At 39.0% G+C, this 20,968-nt stretch overlaps 1 protein-coding gene across 1 annotated transcript in view; it reads right to left on the bottom strand.

Annotated features, from left to right (window-relative positions):
- The window catches only part of p4hb (prolyl 4-hydroxylase, beta polypeptide), a 30,549-nt gene extending 10,498 nt beyond the window's left edge, over positions 1-20,051 (bottom strand). Inside the window, exons 1-6 of the mRNA XM_056246156.1 lie at positions 19,747-20,051; positions 18,307-18,513; positions 12,551-12,684; positions 12,334-12,471; positions 1,717-1,821; positions 40-165 (exon numbers count right to left, since the gene is read on the bottom strand). Of these exons, the coding sequence (XP_056102131.1) occupies positions 40-165; positions 1,717-1,821; positions 12,334-12,471; positions 12,551-12,684; positions 18,307-18,513; positions 19,747-19,885 (849 nt within the window). The 5' untranslated portion in view covers positions 19,886-20,051. The remainder of the gene's footprint in view (positions 1-39; positions 166-1,716; positions 1,822-12,333; positions 12,472-12,550; positions 12,685-18,306; positions 18,514-19,746) is intronic.
- Positions 20,052-20,968: the final 917 nt, after the last annotated feature.

Here is a 20,968-nt window from a genome sequence, read left to right as displayed (position 1 = left end):
AAACAAAAAAGAAAAAACTTAAAAAAAAGGGGCACCCACTTTGCCTTTGAAGCCCTCTGCTGCTTTCTTAAATTGGTCCATCTTGTCCTGGAAGTCTTTGGCTGTTTTAGGTACAAACATTAGGATGTGGGATTTGATTTCACCTCCAAAGATTTTTGGGGCAGTCTGCAATGGAAGAATAAGAATCTCAGAATTAGTTTCCCCCACCCACAACCTCCAATCTTTAAACACATTGGGCCTCATTTATCAATCTAACATTGAAACAAAAGCACATCCGAGCGCAGAAATAATCCTACGACAGGGTTCACATGTGATTTATGAAACATTCGTATGCTGCAAATCCCATCGTACGAATAATCATACGTTGATAAATGTGGCCGCTGAAAACAAGTGTCATTTGAATATCACACCCCTAAAAATTCACGATTTAGAAGGCTCGCCCCAAGAGTTTATGACATGGAGAAACGTTACCCGGCCAAGAAGAGGAAGTATCTCATGAAAGAGAAATTGACCTTACTCCAAAAAACACCCATTAACCTCGTAATTGCAAACAATTATATGCATATTAAATACCATTAAATAAAACATTTACAAACATTATAAACCCTAAACTAGGCTATTTTTCCCTTCACTCCACAACAAATCCTTAATTTAACAGTATTCAGAACAGAACAAGAATGAAAAATAAGCTATAAATTATATATTAAACTAAAATAAAACAAATTAGGCTATAGTGGCATTCATTATAAACAATTTAGGCTAATGGGCTCACCTCTCATTCAGCAAGAACCCAAATATGTTTCCAAATTTGCCATATAACTTTTGGTTGCTAAACTATTATTCATTATGTAAATAAGGCTTTTCATGTGTGCAAAAATATGAATGGCTGGGTGCAGGCATTTTACAGCGGACCATTTAAATTGAGCAGTGTAACTTATGTTTGGTTGACTGCAACACTAGAACTGATATTTTGTGTGTGCGGAACTGTGCACGCTTGAGGCGCCTGCATGATCAGTTGGCTTTAATAAAATAAAGATAAAGAAAACAAATACAATGCATTAGTAAGTCACAAAAACGAGCCTGCTTATACTAGTCGCAGTTTTTTTTTTTCCTTTGTTAATCTGTTAAGTGAAATATATTTCGTGTAGTCCTATTTATTTTATCCCTTTTATCCCTTCAATTTATTATGTTTTTATTCTGCAGGTACGTAATGTGACCATGTGTGAATCCTCATGTTCTGTTTACGCTGCTATTTGTGCATGTAAAACTAAACCCCTGAGGGGAAATAACATTTGCGGGATTTTTAATGGGTCACACACAGACACCTATCTATAATTTTAATTTGACAATCTAGTCGTTTAACGGTTAATGACCGTTATGATGAGCTTCAGGAAAATAATATAAAATGAAAACGCTCATTACAATTCTCCACCAGATTTATTATGCTTAATGCTGCACACAAATTCACACCAATTCAAAAACTTGCATACACGAGCTGAGATCTGCGTGATTTGAACGTAGCCACCACTCATGTCCATATTGATAAATGTCAAGCTTTCCGTGGAAATGGCCGTACGCCCAGTTTTCTGTTGTACGTTTGTTTCATAAATGAGGCCCATTCAATTTCAGTGAAAATACAAATGGCAACCTGGGTCAAACTCTAAATGTCAATATGGAGCAACAGACAGAAATGTGGATTAAAAGTCAAAAGTGTACCTGCTCCGTGAACTCAATGACCAGGGGAAGCTGGTTGGCCTTGATGAAGGGCAGCAGATTTTCTTTGCTGATCTCTCCATCAAAAGTATTCCGACCCTCATCAAACTTGGGGGGGGGGGGGGGGGGGGAGGGAGGAGAAAGAGAGAGATTGTTAAATCAAGTCTTATTTACACTGCATTTCTCTGTGTACACAGCAACACAAACCTGGTGAGCATTACTCACTGTAACTGAGTGTTGAGAAGGGAACTATGAATCAATCAGCATGGAAACGTGACTAACAGTTGTTGGTCACAGGGGAGCGGATATTCTAGTAGACACATGCAGTGGGCATTAATAGCATGCATAAAGCGAGCAGCTGCATTTGGGAACGAGGCAGTAAGGACAATAAATTTCAGAGTGTATTTGGGTGCTAAGAGACCAGAATCTCAAAGCCGCTTTAGGGACAGGGGTCAAGGAGAAGTATAGCCCATTTCTGATTTTAGATTAAGAGCACATCCATCCATCCTACTGAGAATGAATCATTGTAAGCTAGTTTCTGTAAAGTAGAGTGATTTAGCCTAGTCTTTGTGAATTCAGTTTATTTGGATTCAGGATTCTCACATTTTAAACCAATGGATTTCCATGATCGGATAAGGACTTTTAAAATCTTTCAAATTCACTAATGGATCATGCAGACCAATTTTAAAACTGCTTTAAACAAATTAATTGAAGACTCAATTTGCTAACCACTCAGAGATCATTAAGGCTTGCCTTGACTAAACTGTTTAGAGCAGCAGGGGTGCAAAATTCAGTTCCTGGAGGGCCACAGCCTTGCAGAGTTTAGCTTCAGCCTTCAACCCTAATTAAATGCAGATGATCCAGCTAATATAGTCCTTCAGGTATGCATGTTGGAGCAGGGTTGCAACTAAACCATGCAAGACTGTGGCCCTCTGAGGTAAAGTGTTCAGACTGCTCTAAACCAGAACTCTATACCTAGAGCGTCCGTTAACTGAATGAATTGAGAATATCACCTGAAAATCGAATAACATCAGCAATTTTCATTCAAGCAGCTGATTTCTGTAAATGAATGTAAAACTAAATGTATATTGCAGCACAGGGTGAAGTCAGTATACCCATTAACGACGATTTGAGACAAATAAATGTAAATTTAATATAAAACTATGTAAATGGCGCGGCAGGATTTTGAACAAGGTCCTGAGCCGTTGCTGGGCGCCGCCGGTGTGTGTACACTCAGAGAATAATGTGCTCGAATTTTAAAGCTGTGGCGCTGCACGACGCAGCGCTGCACTTCTCGTCCGGTGTCGACCCGTTCAACAACATGCATCAAGTAGTATTGGTTGTGATCTGATCGGAGAGAAATGTGCTTGAATTGCCACAAGATCTCATCTCTGTGTGGAGCTGATCTACCTCAGAAGCAGGGTGTCCCATTCAGAGTTAATGCACAATCATTTTCTGAATGAAAAAAACACTGAATACTTCAAACTAAATCATGTACGTAACTGCACATTTCCCATTTGATCATCTTGGACCTCCACACCAAACAGCATCAAGAAAAATCTTATGTCCATTTGATTCTGTTTTTCAGGTGACATCAACAGGTCACCTATGCCACGATTCAAATACAAAATCAGACAAACTACTGTGGTTTTGTCCATCCATCATGTTACGCTAGAGTTTTTGTTTGACGCAAGAAGAAATAACAGGTGGCAAAATGGGTACATTTGTAAGTGAATTCACTCATGTGGTGCTCAACTGTTGTAAGCAATGGGTGAAGTGTCTAAACGCCTAGATTTCTACCAAACTCAGTTTTTCTTTTCTAGGAAGCTGTGCAATAAAATGTATTAATGGGCTGACATAATGACTCACTGACCCTGATAAACGAGAGCATCATTACATAATGAATTTAAAGGTCAAGGGGAGATCTGCTGTCAGCTTGAACCAGAAAACCAAATTTATTGTGCGACTGAGCAAAGACCAATAATAGTAATGATAGCATTGCCAGATATGACTAGATGCAGCAGGATCAACTTTCCATGGCTGCACGGAGTACTTGAAAAATTATAGACCTTTATTTCATAATCAAAATAGCTTCACTTAAGAGCTTGATGTTTAGCTGATAATATTCATCACCCCCTTGTGAGTTTTTTCTAAAGGTTTGAAAGCATGTGATTGTTCTGATCCCTTGTATTAATTTATTTATTGTACTATTTAAAACACTACTACCCAGGGCCACAATAAACAGTTCTTGGGTCAGTTAAGGAACCTTCATCACGGGCCCCTCAGTGGAAATCATGATAATTTTTCCGGGACTCCTTTCATGATCCAGGCCTAAACTTCCAGTTATGGGAGGCACTGCTACTACCCATTCAAGAGTCTGCAAAGTTACAAAGCACAGTACACTCCAAAGAGAGTTATTCTCTATATCAGCAAGCAGTTTCTGAACTTCTTGAAAGGCCTCAAATGTAGTTGTGTCCTTTCCCAGAAAAAAACTCATCACAATATTACTCATTTAAATAACTCCCACGGAAGGCCTCCACAAAAAAAGGGGACAAGGCCTGGATGAGTAGCGTTATGGTAAGGTGAGTGACACTTTCGGTTCACCATTACAACACTGATATAGTGGACCAATCAGAGCACATTGAGATTTTCAGAAGGAGGGGCTTCATAGAGACCAATGGCCTGTTGCACAAAGCTAGCTTAACAAACTGAGTTTTAGAGAAGGTTTAGAGTTGACAAATCTAGATAAATCCAACCTGGTTTACATCAGGTTCAGCGGTCTCACAAAGCTTGGTATTTAGATGCCACCTACGTCACTCCAAATAGAACGCCGCCATATTTACGACCGATCTCGCCCGGTATGGCCGCCCAAACTGCCCATTTGAATGAGAGAGGAGACAGAGATACCTGGAGAAGACTTAAATTTTAGGCTCCGATCCTTATTTGTTACCCCCAGTTTTCCTTTATCCATTATTATCTGTCCCAGACTTGCCCCAATTGGCCTTCCATGATTATATATATATATATATATATCTTGTGCATAACCCCTCCCCATACAGTGGGGATCTCTTGAAGGCTTTTAAGAGTACCGATGCATATGCTGTGGCTGGATGGGTAAAAGACGTAGAAGTGCGGCACCTGGCCACCAAGGATTTATATTTAAATCATGGGAAATGTAATGGGTATTAAAAAAAAAATTCAAATGTATGAATTTGGTGGTTGTTTGCTCTGACTAGGTAGCGTTGTTAGCTTGTCACGGCTAGCTGTCATTAATCTGGATTAGGCCTGTCGCGATAGTCAATAAATCATTTAATCACATGATTAAAAAAAAGTGAGCTCGATCATTTTTCCGGCCGCGATAATTTCCATATGCATGCTTGTTTGTTTCCCTCGTCTCTCTATCTCTACCAAAGAGACTGGATGACAACTCTGTTAAAGACATAACCGAATTATTTTACGTGAATACTCCAAAACGGACATTTAAACAATGTTGTGTATTTGTCCATTCAGACACGAAACAGAGCTCAATTCATTACTCGCGCGCTGTAAAGGGGTCTATGGCTGCACGCGTCGGGTGTGTGTGCACAGAAAGATGAGACACGATACAATATGATCTCTTCGAATGAACTGCCTGGATAAATCACACAACGTGTAGCCTGGGTTTGCCCATATTGCCTTTGCGCAGCGCGATTATTCACGCTGCTAGGCAAGTCTGGATACCATGGACCAAATTTTCGCCTCAGCGAGGGGACCAATCACAGAACGGGGAGGGAGCAGCAAGACGATGACGACGTCTATGCGACACACCAAAGCAGTTTGTTTATACCTATGGATCAAACATGGCAGCAGACGAGAAGTTACCTTTCGATGCAGCCTTGGATATTGTTCCAAGTAGTTTAGAACACAAATAAATCTGACCCATCGTCTTCTTCCTCGTCTAATTTCTTTCGCTCTACATACGTCATCTGGTATAATTGAAACAATTGGCTATGAGCTACGTACATGCACATTTGATAGACATTCGTAGCACCCAATAAACGGCTCTGGGCATTTGTAAACCACGCCTCAAATACGAGAAAATGAACATGTGGTTCCCAGACCACGTCTCAAAGTCAATGAGACGTGGTCTGACGTTAGCCAGGCTACACAATGGCCCTCATTTATCATTCTTGCGTAGAAACGGCCGTATATGTTGGCGTAAGATTATGCTTACACTCCTCTCACCGCCTGATTTATGAACCTGTGCGTACCTTTGAAATCCAGGTTTACGCAATGCCTGCCCTTGATAAATCCCGCGGCTGAAAACGATCGTCATTAGAATAACACGCCCCTATATATTCAAGTATCCGCTTCCCCCACGCCCTCATTTTACGCCATGGACACACGGAAGACGTCAAAGAAGAGAAACTTCTCTGACGTGGAGCCGAAATGACCTATCACAATGCAATATTTTACAGCACGTCTTTTGAATTAGCATTCAATTTCGAATCACGTTACATGTATTGGGGTGTACAATAGTGATGAGATGTGGAGTACCATTCATTCACAATAATTGCATGACAATTTGTAATATTCTTCTTATTATTAGTATGATTTGTATTATTAATGACGCTTATTGTTATTTAGAAGAAGAATGTCATTATTATTATTTGTATTATTATTTAAAAGAATGCATTTTTTATTATTTTGTCAGTCTGAATTATTTTTTGGTCATTGAAAGCCTTTCGTTACCGAACCCAGTCCGTGCGCACCTGCCGGGCCTAACCCTGAAACGTCAGGGTAAAGCGCACAGGCTCGCAACAGAAGGAATACATATGCTTACAAATCAAATGCTTTGGTAAAGTCACACAAATTAAACATTGAAGTCCATTTTGCACAAAAATAAACACTGAAGTTTATAATTACTATGTTGTTGTTTTTTTTGTTTTACAGTGGGTCATAATATATCATATCTTTTAGTTTGTCAGTGCATTTTGGTGTTAGGAATTGTTTTTCTGCGCATTTCCGCACTAAACTAACGTGCGTACACCACCTCCTGAGCTGGCCTAGGATTTGAGCGTGCCGTACGCCAACGTCCATGTTGATAAATCTCAAAGTCACCGTGGTTTTGGGTGTACGCTGGAAATTTGGTGTACACACTTTTGATAAATGAGGGCCATTGTGTGCCGTGGTCCGTTAATGACACATCCGATTCGCGAACTAATGACTCCTTTGAACCGTTTCACTTTAATGAATGGTTAAAACAACTGATCTGTCCAACACTGAACTCAAAGAGACATAAATCGGAAACACTTTACAATAAGGTTCCATTTATTAAAGTCTAGTTAACATTCTATTAAAGGTGACCTATAATTCAAAATTGAATTTACCTTGGTATAGTCAAATAACAAGAGTTCAGTGCATGGACATGACAGAGTGAATCTCAAACTGGACTGTTTTCGCGTTCTCATTTAATTCACGTTTATGAAAAACACCCCTGAAAAACGGTCGGTTCTCCACACAATACCGACTGTGATGCAATAGTCGGGATCATTAATATGTACGCCTCCAAATATTTGCATAATGCCAGCCCTCAATGCCAGGCGGAACTGCGCAGTCGAAGCATGGCAGTTGCTCAGTGTGGATGTACACATGAACACAAAAGTATTTTTTAGTTCCTTCATCTGAGCCTCTGAAGAAACAATGGGTTAATTTTATTTTCTCTGGAAATTTTCAAACATTTCACCGACTGTTTCCTCAACTTGGGCCAATACAGAGCTGGCCTCGGATCGAGCTACCAAGCAACACTTTCTGATGTGTAATTGTTCAAGTTCAGACAGGTAATCTTTCTCTCAAAATCGTTCAATACTGTTTATGCATCAGTAAGTCAAGCCAGTGACTAAAATATCAGCTTCACATCGTTTCTTTTAGTAGGATGAAAATAATCGTATTTAAATTGTGAACAAATTATATACAGAAAGCGATCAAAGAACAATCTTTCCACACAGCGCGAGTTTATCTGGACACTTGCCAAACTCGTTATGAAATCAATGACGCACGTTACTGCACAACGAAGCTCTTACTGTATTTACATAATCGTGTTTGCATTGGTGAAAGCAGAGAGAGTGCAGAAACCGCTTTGCAATGATAAGATCTTCATTCTCGCGATCAACACACTGTCATCTGCTCAATGCTCATCACGGCAACATTTTATGTGATGGGAATGGGAATAGATCTAAATACTTTAAAAACATCTCACGATTCGTTAATCTCGATAGCTGTTATAGTAAAAACGTATAATAGCAGTAGTAAAAGTATTCGGGAGAGAGTTTCACATGTAATGCGTAGCTATTTCATATGCAAGCATGTCAGCCAATCACAGCAGTGGCCGCGGTTACACTGAATCCCACAGCAGACACGCCCCTTCAAACAGAGTGTTCAAATCAGAGGCTAAAAGCAGGCTAGGAAAAAATGCCATTTATTTCTAAATTATGATTATTTTTTATCTAAAAAACATACTAACATTGTAAGGGTAACCCAGGAAACATTATAAAATAATAAAAAAAAACATTCTAGGGCACCTTTAATAGTTTCTATGCAGATTTACTCCATGACAAAACCACCCCAGTCATTCTAGAATGATTCATTCTTTCCAAATAGAGCTATTCAAGTCATCTGGTGAAATTAGGGCTGCAACTAACGATTATTTTGATAATCGATTAATCGGACGATTATTTTTTCGATTAATCGGATAAATTCAATTAGATTTTGTTTATTATGACTAAATAAAACCCAGTTACACTTTATTTTAAGGTGTCCTTGTTACAGTGTAATTATATATTTAAGTACAGAGTAATTATATATTTAAGTACAGAGTAATATTAAGTAACTACATGTACTTACTATAGGAATAGGGTAGGATTAGGTTGAGGGTTAGTTGCATGTAATTATGCATGATAATTTACTGTTATTACTACAGTAAGTACATGTAACATATGTAACAAGGACACCGTAAAATAAAGTGTTACCTAAAACCCTAAATTAGGATATTTATGTGTAAAAGTGTACTTTAAAAAGTGCAAAAGCCACACATTGAGTTTTACAAATATCAATATTTGCATTGTTTTTAATGATAATTGCTGATGGCAAGTTGACAACCATGATTAATGTAAAAAAAAAAAAAACATTTATATCCAACATATTGTTTTAACACAATTTTTGTTAAAACAAATTTCCAGACATGTTGTTCAGATGTGAAGATATAAACTAAAAACATCTCAAATATATAATTCATTTAATTTTTATTTAAAATTAATTGAATTATAAGGATAATTTGTAAAAATAAATATAGAAAGACTGAAAACAAGCGTGTGAACATAGAGCCGCAGTAGATCGCGTTTGAAAAACAATTAACTTAGTAGACAAATGCTATATAAAGAGAGCGGAGTGGAGGTACGCAGCAAGCTAACAGGCTTGATTAAAAAGACAGGAAAAATGATGCATTAGTGCACAAACATTCACTGAAAACCACTGAGTACAGTGACTAAAAAACAATAATTTACTGCTGCTGTTATTAACTGCCTTTATATTTAGTGCTTCGCTTTGTAAAGACGTTTGTAGTAAGTTTTAATTTAATATTTCTGCGGTAGCACTTTTTTAATCCATCACTTATGTTGCGAGCGAACTGATTGCGCAACCTGATGCTCGAGACGCAAAATACAGACATCCCAAGTCTCCCGGAAGTTCTGGAAGTCACCCGCATATTGATAGCGGCTCGCAAATTAGTTCAAACTCCCGGGATTTGAGCACGCAAGCAAGAGCGCGCATGCGAGACAGAAGAGACTGTGCTCCAAACCGTGTAGCGCGAGCGCGCGGCAGAGCAACGGAGGGAGAGAGACCTTGCGTGTGTGCCTCATGAAGCGCGTGTAAGACAGAGAGCATCCTGATTGGCCTGTTTCAACCAATCACCAGTAAACGCTCCCCGTGACGTAAGCAGACCAACTAATCGATAATGACATTCGTTGACAACGATTTTCATAATCGATTATTATCGATTTTATCGATTAGTTGTTGCAGCCCTAGGTGAAATTGTTTTTATATTGCAATGTCATTTTTTACCAATATCATGCATCCCTAATCCTCGCTATGCGCTTTCTATACAGAGATATCGACATCGGTAAATCTCAGTATCGGCCATAACAGCAATATTAATATTGGTTATTAGCCTGGGTTTCCCCATACTGCCTTTGCGCACCGCGATTTTATTCACGCTGCTATGTAGTCTGGATACCATGGACCAGATTTTCGCCTCATCTAGGGGACCAATCACACAACGGGGAGGGAGCAGCAAGACGATGACGACGTCTATGCGACACACCGAAGCAGTTTGTTTATACCTATGGATCAAATATGGCAGCACACGCGAAGTTACCTTTCGATGCAGCCTTACGGCCGTTTCACGCCGCAAGCGTGAGCGGCACTTGAGCGGCACTTGAGCAGCGCGAGAGTATTCACACTGGAAGCGTTTGTATAGTGTCACAGCAGCGGCTCCAAAGCTACATATATAAGCGAGCAATTCTTTACAAAGACAACTATACATTTGTTTTTAGAACAATGGTCATTTATAACATTGATAGTCTTGAAAGTTTGTTATGGGGAGGTGTACAACATTCGCTTATAAATGTTAAACAACAAAACAACCCAGAAAATGGCTCCAATCTATTAGTTTGTCATACTTTCGATATGTTTACAAGACTGCAAACTCCGCGGATAAAAAACAAAACACAAATAAACCACACACTCGGGTTTGATTTGGGTTGTGCTAGCCTATGTAGCTGTCTGTGTGTTACACTAAAAGAACGTTTATATAATATATTTTTTTATATAACACACAACTTTCACCCAAACTGAATAATTAAACAAGTTTTTACCAGGTAGCCTAAATCTTCTATAAATATTTTTGAATCTTGATTCTTTTATTTGCCTACTCAAGTTCTTGTTAAAACTCACTAGACATGCTTATTCTGTGCATTTTGGGCGTTTTTTGTGTGAAATCATTTATTTTTGTCCATCAAAAGTGTGCTTTCACTTTAATTGAGCGTGAGCAGTGCAGCAAAAACAGATTCGACGCCGAAACCCCCGCTTCACTGCTGCTAACGCGCCGCTCCTGCTCGACGCTCACGCGCTGCTCCCGGTGTGAATGCACTCATTAGCATGCACGCCGGAAAAAAATACGCGCTGCTCACGCATGCGGTGTGAAACGGCCGTTAGATACACGCCATCGTGTACACAAATCTCTGGCCCATCGTCTTCTTCCTCGTCTAATTTCTGTCACTCTACATACGTCATCTGGTATGATTGAAATGATTGGCTATGAGCTTCGTACAGGCACATTTGATAGACATTCTTAGCACCCAATAAACGGCTCTGGGCATTCATAAACCACGCCTCAAATACGAGAAAATGAACATGTGGTTCCCAGACCCAAGTCTCAATGAGACTTGGGTCTGACGTTAGCCAGGCTTATCGGTATCGGCCACAATTTTCACATCGGTGCATGATGCATCACTAGTTCTGTCAACTCAGTTAATCGCAAACTCTAGTTCAAACCTCTGAAGCATGTACACCTGATAGTGTGACACGTGTGGCACTCAGCCAATCACACAGAACATGGAGAGCATCAGTACATTTCACTTCTCGCGAGAGAGACAGCACAATTCACTTCTCTTCTAAAGATTGAGAGATCATTTGTGAAAATTATTATAATTAAAAGCATTTACAATGCATGATGTGAATCAAAGAAATTGGCCTAATAATTATGGGTTCACAAAGAGCTCAAATGAATACACATCGTTTAAAAGAATTATATATAAATGCATGTATTATATTATTTATATTAATTTAAAAGCAAAGTTTAATATTACTTGCCAATTAATATAATTATATGAATATATATAATATGCATTAAGTAATTATAATTCACATAATATAAATTTCATAAATTAGCAGCAAAAGATGAGCAATTGTCTCTAAAGTTTTTTCATTATGCTATAATTTGGAGCAAGATACAGGGTGTGTGGCTTTATTGCATCTGATACATGCCACTTTGCTCACAGCTGATTGGTCCAGTTTTGGTTTGCGATTTCTAACTCAGAATAAAACCTGCTCCGGAGCAGGTTAGCCGTGTAGCGCAAGTTACCATGGCGATGAACACCGCTAAAAACCCATCCACCTTCTTAAACCCAAAAAACCAGAGCTTGCTCAAACTAATCTCGAACTTACCTGGGTAGTAACTGAAACCAGCTTTGTGCAACAGGCCACAGAACAGGGCTGCGTTTCCCAAAAGCATTGTTAGCTTACGTTGATCGTAGAGACCATTGGTGGCAATTGCTCTACGATCAACTTAGGCTTACGATGCTTTTGGTAAACGCAGCCCAGTGCGTTACTGACAAACTGGGAAAAGTTGTGCTGCAACAATATAAATGTGTGAAAAATGAATTTGAACATTCAAGCATGAACCCTCTAGTACACCCAAAATCAAGATGTTGTAAAAGGGTATAATATGGCCTCTTTGAAAACAAGCAATAAGCAAATAAAGGAGTCAAAGAGTTTAGTCAGAACGTTATAAAGTGGAGAGTGTACCTTCTTAAAAAGCACAACACCATCCTTGGCAACTTCAAACTTTGAAAAGACTGCATCATCAGAGGTGATGCCAAAGGGTACGTCATCCACAGACTCTGCGGTTTTAACGAAGGCCTTGGCATCTTCTGATTCAACATCCTGCAGAGAAAAAAAATTTAATTAAAAAAAACCTTACTCCAAATTAGCAAAATTAGCTAAAGAAAAGAATGAATTTTACCTTAAAGAACCCAATAACTGCAACCTCATTATCAGCAATAAGAGACTCTGTCTGCGTCACATCACTCAAAGTAGTGGCTGCGGGGCCAGTTCGTTTTTTCAGCCAGTTGACAATGTCATCAGCCTGTCGACCAGCTGCAGACAGAGCATGTCATAGTGAGACAAAAGATCCTGGTGGCACCAAGCAAACACTTACAAAGCAGAAATACATTTATAGTAAGACGCCTTTGCACATGGCCATGGCCATAGCCATCTATTAGGTCACTGAGGTCCAGACCTCTGTATTTTTCCGATGTGTATATAATAAAGGTGGTGAAATATTTGCCTAATATAGTATTAACTCCACTTTAGTTCCACAAGAATATTGCACACTTGCACAGCACCAAGACCTTCTCATCTGAGCTGCCTCAGTGGTCTGATTTGATTGGTCAGGTCATCACAAATATTTTGACACTGACAAGCAGTGACAAAGTAGGCGGGTTTAAATGTTCACAGAAGCTGCTGAGTGCGATTTCCAGCACAGCGCAACGCTTCAGTTACTGCTCATAAAGTGCGAGATAATATGCAAGGAGCTAAACTAAACATTTCATTTTTGACCGCTGTTTTAGGATAGAAATGTTAAACGACCAACAAAAATCAGGCAAACTAGTCTAATTTCGCCATTTTGAATTGAAAATAGACCTATTTACGTGGCTCAAGTTGTAATAATTAGTAACAGTCAATGTGACGGGTCAAGAACGTTAACGAAGCAGTTTCATCATATTAGGCATAAGATTACTAACAAATGTTAACATTGTGAATGAAATTAAAAAACTTAGTTGCTTGGCTTTCCTGGCAACTTCAGTAACTTGTCTTCATAAAACATCAGTTAACCCAGTTTACTTTCTTCACTGTCACAGACGAAAATGAAAAGTCAGCTTTAGGAGGGGGAAGAGACAAGGCAAGATAAGGAGACAAAAAAAGAAAGTGATGGAGAAGAGGAGAGAGCATGTATTGACAATCTACTGCCCAGTGCCCACTGACATGGTTTTAAAGCTATTATTATCCAATATTATTTGCCCTCAAACATCTTAATGCACATATGTAGATCAGAGAAATCAAGTTTCTGGGGGTAGCATGCCCCCAAACCCCCAACTAGCTACAATTTGGGACCTTGTTGATTGGAAAAAAAATAATCTGCCAAACGCATGAATGTTAATGTTTTTATAAAGCAACTTGTGCTGCATTTAAGGCCGGGTGTTCAATCCTGCTTCTACAGGAATAAATAAATCCTGCTCCTGGAGGGCCACTGAGAGAGTTTAGCTTCAAACCTAATTAAACACCTGAACTAGCTAATAAAGGTCTTACTTGGCATACTAGAAACTTCTAGGCAGGTGTGTTGAGGCAAGTTGGATTATAACTCTGCAGGACAGTCCTCCAGGAATGAGTTTGGCTTCTCTTGAGACTCCCCTGCTTCAGAGCGGTCATAGTTAATGATATGCTAAATCCTGCCGGCACGTTGAAGTGATTGGTTACACGGTAGTTTGTGACTTCAGAAACGCCAGTGATTTCAAAACACGTTTGAGACGTCTTTAGATCACTGCAAAAAAAAATGTACACGCAGTGGTGTTGACTTATGAAATTTGCACATGGTTTGTGGTATTTTTATTATGCTTAAAGACATTGACAAACATTAAAAACTATTTTCACCACAGGGGGACTTTAAGGCATACATCTGATCAGTTCCTGCATTCTCTGGCAAACAAAGATTAAATCTAACTCAAGTACTCCTTCCACGTATCCTAATCCATTTATGACCACAGGGCAGGACTGACATGTCAATCCGAATGACACATCACACACAGTTTCAAAGGTCTTAATATTACTCTTGTTATACCGTAATGAGTGCCACAGGTTACAGCAGGAATGACTGATGCAACACATCAGCAATTACACTGTGGTTCAGAATTTGATCATGTCTGAGATCATGCGTTACAGAAACCCAGATGGAGTCCTTCCATCAAGGCTACAGATATAGTGACAGACTAAACTTCAGATATTCTTTTGTTCCAAACAGTTTCAGATAATTCTGCAATCCCAAAAGGCAGAATTTTCCAAATAGTGTTTGCAAACCCCTAGGGGTTTGTGAGGGAACTGCAGGGGAATTGTGAGTTGATAAAAAGATAACCAAATCAAAAGTAACACTAAAATAAGTGAATAGGAGTGCACAATTATTCAAAATAAAGCTAAAAGCGAGCTATACTTTAAATCGCAGGTTTTGATTATCACAATTTAAAGTATATAGTCTGTTGTGCTGCTTGTTTCCAAGTGAAGAGCTAATGTTTTTCTCTTTATTAATGTGTCGTGTAGCTTATAAGTGTAGTGCTTACCATGTTTTCAGAGCAGCTTGGTTCAAACTAAACGCTGCTTCTTATAAACTCAATCTCTGCAAGCATGCCAGTCTAACATGCATTTGTAAATTTAATGTGTGCCAAGTTCAGTTTACATGTATACACATGGTTTCCAACATTTAATGGCCGAAGTTTACAGAATTTTACCACAAATCCATCACAATAAAAGGCTGAGGATTTGACACTTCAAAAGAAGTTTTGAAGGTTTGAAAAAAAAAAAAAAAAGAAATATTAGAATTTTAACTTAATTCTTGTAGAGAGTGAACCGTAAAAGTGAATTTTAAAATTAAAAATAAATCAATTACAATTTTTAGAATATTTTACATGCATATGTGACCATTAACCAACTGTGATCATGCAAATGTGTCATTACATTGAAATTTTAACTTAAAGGTGCCCTAGAATGTTAAATTGAATTTATGTTAGCATAGTTAAATAACAAGAGTTCAGTACATGGACATGACATACAGTGAGTCTCAAACACCATTGTTTTCTCCTTAGTTAAATCTCGTTTTTGAAAAACACCCCTGAAAAACAGGCGAATCTCCACATATACCCGACTGTGACGCAACAGTCGGGATCATTAATATGTACGCCTCCAAATATTTGCATATGCCAGCCCTCAATGCCAGGCGGAACTGCGCAGCCGAAGCATGGCAGTTGCTCAGTGTTTGGATGTACACATGAACACAAAAGTATTTTTTAGTTCCTTCATCTGAGCCTCTGAAGAAACAATGGGTTAATTTTATTTTCTCTGGAAATTTCCAAACATTTCACCGACTGTTTCCTCAACTTGGGCCAATACAGAGCTGGCCTCGGATCGAGCTACCAAGCAACACTTTCTGATGTGTAATTGTTCAAGTTCAGACAGTAGGGATGCACGATATAGGATTTTGGCCGATATTCGATATGCCGATATTTTCAAACTAATTTTGCCCGATGCCGATACCGATATATTTGAATTTTTTTTAAGTGCAAAAAAAGCTTATTAAAGCTTCTATTAATGTTCTCAGTCAAGAGCAGTGAGTGATTTCCTCTGTGTTTTGTTGTTTTATTAACATTAACGGGATAGTTCTCCCAAAAAAATTAATTGTCATCATTTACTCTCAAGTTTCTTTCTTCTGTTGAAATTATAAAAGTTATTTGGAAGAATGTGGCTAACCAAACAGTTGCTGTACTCCAGTGACTTCCATAGTATATTTAAGCACAAGAAAGAAATGAATCCAGGTTTGAAACAACATTAGATAGACAGAATTTTTATTTCTGGGTGCAGTATCTCTTTAAAGACAAGCGGCAGAATATTATTACTGTCTCTTTAAGAATTGCACGCGAGTAACGCGACGCGTCTAATATACACGCATTTGACAAGCAGATTTTCTCTGTTTGCTTTCACTTTAGACATAACCAACTTTGTTTATGTAAACCTTGTGTGTATTTGACAGTATCAGCGCAATAAGACTCGAAATATTAGTCCAGTATGCAGACTCTGTGACAGGCTTTTAGTTCCTGTGAGCGTCGGGTGTAACATGCTCAGAAAAGCGGATGTTAGAACAGCGCATCAGCACGTGAATGACGTGTTTACCTAGCAAGACTTTGACGCACATGCAAACAATGAACTTTTGTGAATTGCGGTGTCCCGTGAGTGTAACTCTACCTCTGCGTTTACATGTGATGTGATGTGAATGTACGTCGCGTTGTACAGTATGTTGAGATGAAGGCGCCAGAATTGAACTGATAGAATGCACGATACTATGATTTTTCTTCAAAAGCAGATAGAGGAGACATTTTAATCGTCCACGATCAAAAACCGTGAGACGCATGGCACACCCCTAGTTGGAAGTTTAAGTTGCTGGCGCTCATGCTTCGTTCACGGTCGTCACGTGCGCATTGGAAACACGCCACCCTATCGGCAAGACTCATCGGCAGAAATATTCATATCGGCCGATGCCGATGATGGTCATTTTAAGCTTTTATCGGCCGATACCGATGTTGTCCCGATATCATCGTGCATCCCTATCAGACAGGTAATCTTTCTCTCAAAATCGTTCAATACTGTTTATGCATCAGTAAGTCAAGCCAGTGACTAAAATATCAACTTCACATCGTTTCTATTAGTAGGATGAAAATAATCGTATTTAAATTGTGAACAAATTATATACAGAAAGCGATCAAAGAACAATCTTTCCACACAGCGCGAGTTTATCTGGACACTTGCCAAACTCGTTATGAAATCAATGACGCACGTTACTGCACAACGAAGCTCTTACTGTATTTACATCATCGTGTTTGCATTGGTGAGAGTGCAGAAAATGCTTTGCAATGATAAGATCTTCATTCTCGCGATCAACACACTGTCATCTGCTCAATGCTCATCACGGCAACATTTTATGTGATGGGAATAGATCTAAATACTTTAAAAACATCTCACGATTCGTTAATCTCGATAGCTGTTATAGTAAAAACGTATAATAGCAGTAGTAAAAGTATTCGAGAGAGTTTCACATGTAATGCGTACTAGCTATTTCATATGCAAGCATGTCAGCCAATCACAGCAGTGGCCGCGGTTACACTGAATCCCACAGCAGACATGCCCCTTCAAACAGAGTGTTCAAATCAGAGGCTAAAAGCAGGCTAGGAAAAATGCCATTTATTTCTAAATTATGATTATTTTTGATCTAAAAAACATACTAACATTATAAGGGCAACCCAGGAAACATTATAAAATAATAATAAAAAAACATTCTAGGGCACCTTTAATCTCAGGGGGTACTTCAATTAAATATTTTAAATCTAAGGGGTTCAGACTCAGCTGACACAGGAAAAAGTTTGCAAACATTAAGACTGTCAATTGAAAGTCCTAGAACTTTTTCTGAGGCTGGTCTGCAGGAGTAAGACCATGAACAGCCCACATCAACCAGAGCACAGGCAACATGAGGAACTGCACGTTGAAGGAAAGGGGGAGGGGCCTTATACACACTGGAATGCAGGGCTTCCACATACAGAATGACATGCACGTCCTCAGCAGTTAGCACTCACATTCATGGTACACAGGCATCTGACCTGTCTAAGTTGACTTATGGTTTACACTTTACAGAGTACGATAGCATAGTCAAATTACACTTTAGCAATTCCAACCAAAACAAAGAACAGTTTATATGCACACTGACTATATGCACTCATTCTATCTGGTTTTAGAGAAATATTGTTACGGATTTTGAAAGCCTATTGTTTTATTCACAGATCTGAAATCCAAATAAAAGTAGTGTACATTTTTTACAATGGTTAAAATAATAAAAAAGTCAAAAACCAAAGACATTCTGGTAGGTCATATACCAAAAGGACTATAGATATTGTACAGAAAACTAACCAGAATACTCCTTGGGGTTGTCCTTCTCTCCTCCCTTAAAGAACTTGATGGTGGGATATCCACGAACACCGAACTCTTGAGCGAGCTCCGCTTCCTCCGTGGCATCTACCTTAGCTAGTCTGATGTCAGAGCCTTCAGCTTTCAGCATACCAGCCGCTTTGGCATATTCAGGAACCAGGGCCTTGCAGTGCCCACACCATGGCGCATCTGCAATAAGCAAAAAGTGGTTAATTCAATACATCTTACATTTACTGAATGTTAGTGATTTTACATCAAGCATTCAATTACTCAAACTACATTAGCACTAGCAGTAATTTGTCTGACTGAACAGGTTAGTCGGGTACATGACTAAAAAGCAAGAAGTTTCAGTTGGGTGCCCAAATGCAGTGAAATTAGATAAACTGATAACTGAATAAATCAAACTTAATCCTCACTTTGGAATATCATGGCTTTAACAACATGCCATGTAGTGAGATAAGACCAAAGTTCATAATGCTTGAGATGAAAATCAGTATGCGTGTCAAAAACTCACAATCTTATCAAATAAAGAACTAATGTAAGACTGCACTGTTACGCTTTCCACTGTTCACACGAGAAATGGTTTTAAATTTCTAATTTATTTAGCAAGAAAAGTTATTTTTCTGATGTACACGTCAACCTAGCCCTGTACCTCTGGGAAGTCCCGCCCATATTACACGCTACCACGCCTTCCATTATGACGAAACACTCGTGGACACCAGTGATTGGTTAACTTGAGGGTCGATCACGACCATGCATCAGGATATACTTTGAGAGCGGCCAATGAATTTAGCCCGGTAAAGACACGTGAACTAACAGCCCGGATACACACAAGTTTGAGAAGTATTTTAGGATTAGAAACTCATTGATGCTTGCCCATAACATGTCAAACCTCGTCTCCTTTGCATGAAGTGGAGGTATATAAATAAGGGCCAGGAAATCGAAAGTCGAAAAACAAGTGAAAGTGCAAATCAGGGTTTATCCTTTCAACAAAAACGACATTCAGAGCTTCCGATCCAAAGCTGTTATCGCCCTGAATATGTATTTGAATGTACACGTCTGCTAACTTAAGTTAGATTGAATGCATTATTCGCAAAAGGTTTAACTTGCACTTTTATTTGTCAAAACAGAGTTTGAGTGCCTGGCCATGACGTCTTTAATTAACTAACAGTTGGGCTACATTGCGTCGGCTTTTGTGAAAGCGTTCAAAATTGCACACTTACGTTAGATTTACGTAGCACACGTCTGTGTTACTACAAGGAGATAGACTCATGAACAGAGATCAAGTATTGTGGTTGCAAGTTGAAACTAAGAATAAAACAATTTCACTGATAGCGGGTTTCGTTTAGCATTTTACTCATGCACAAACTATCATCGTAAAACAAATGAACAACAAGTCAAACAAAGCTGGCGACTACTTACAAAACTCAACAAGGATATTTGGGTAAGTTTTGAGCGCCTCCTCGAAGTTACTTTTCTTCAGTACAAGCACGTCCTCCTCCTCGGTGATATCAGCCGTTATCATAGCGGCCAGTGCGCACACAACCAACAACTTCAGCATCTCGGATCACCTCCAAACGTGCCAGCTAATAATGAAACCGTGATGGAAACCGGAGAGACTGTTAGCGCGTTGGGTATTCTTTCACCTTTAACAGTCTGAAGTGTCGCTTGAATTTTGTGTCTGCCGCTAATAACGTGGCAATGTGCGCAGGAAACAGAGAGAAAGGCGCTGCTGCGCATGCGCATTTATGAGGCCGAACGCTGTTCGTGTTGAATTGTGAGTGGACCGCGCGTCTCCTAGCACCTGGAAGTGAATCTGCCCGTCTTGAATACTAATTTCCAAATCCTACTACGGCGAATGCTTAGCACATGAATATTATTTACGCAACGTGACCAACCGCTTGGTCACGTTGCGTAAACAGACGTGATGGCCAGGTCAGCTGGCGAATTACGGTAAGTATACGTGATGGCCAGTCAACTGGCGAATTAACTCGTATCACAATTATTAATTTGACTTCTTTCCTCCAGGAAGGAACGCGAGCATACTAATTAACCCTTTCATGCATGAATTATGATAACCTCAGTCAGGATTTTTTTTCCTATGTGTTTTTATTGCTCTTAGGGCATGAAAAACAAGATTTTTTTTTTTTTTTTTTACAAATTTTCCATAGAGATTTTCAGGTGTCCACTTGAGTGGACAGCATGCATTTATGGTTTAAACTGAAGATATACTATATTAAACATAATACAATAATCAAACAGATAAAGTATGTGTATTTAACAAACTAATCAATACAATTATATCAAATCATGTGAAAACTATAAAATATATACAAAAAATATAAATTCGAAATATTGCAAATGCAATTGAACTTCATACAAGTTGCACTTCGTGTATCTTTGATATCAGAACATGAGGACGTGATTCCATCAGAAATTTCTACAGCCTGTCAAGGTACAACAGTGGAAACCACTCAGATGCTCCCTCCAGTGTGCAGAGTATGTCAATTTACCTTTATTAGCTGATAATTCTGATTATGTTCAAGATAGACACATTTCTAGCATAGGCCTCTTCTGAGAAAACCTAGCGATACGTATTTTTCAATCTCATCTGAAATTAGCAGTGTTGGGGCATGCATAACGC

Source organism: Rhinichthys klamathensis, unplaced genomic scaffold (genome assembly GCF_029890125.1).
Source record: "Rhinichthys klamathensis goyatoka isolate OS25496 unplaced genomic scaffold, OSU_Roscu_1.1 h1tg000036l_1, whole genome shotgun sequence".
Classification (NCBI taxonomy): domain Eukaryota; kingdom Metazoa; phylum Chordata; class Actinopteri; order Cypriniformes; family Leuciscidae; genus Rhinichthys; species Rhinichthys klamathensis.
The sequence above is the reverse complement of the archived record's forward strand: the minus strand, read 5'-3'. Positions and strand labels throughout refer to the sequence as shown.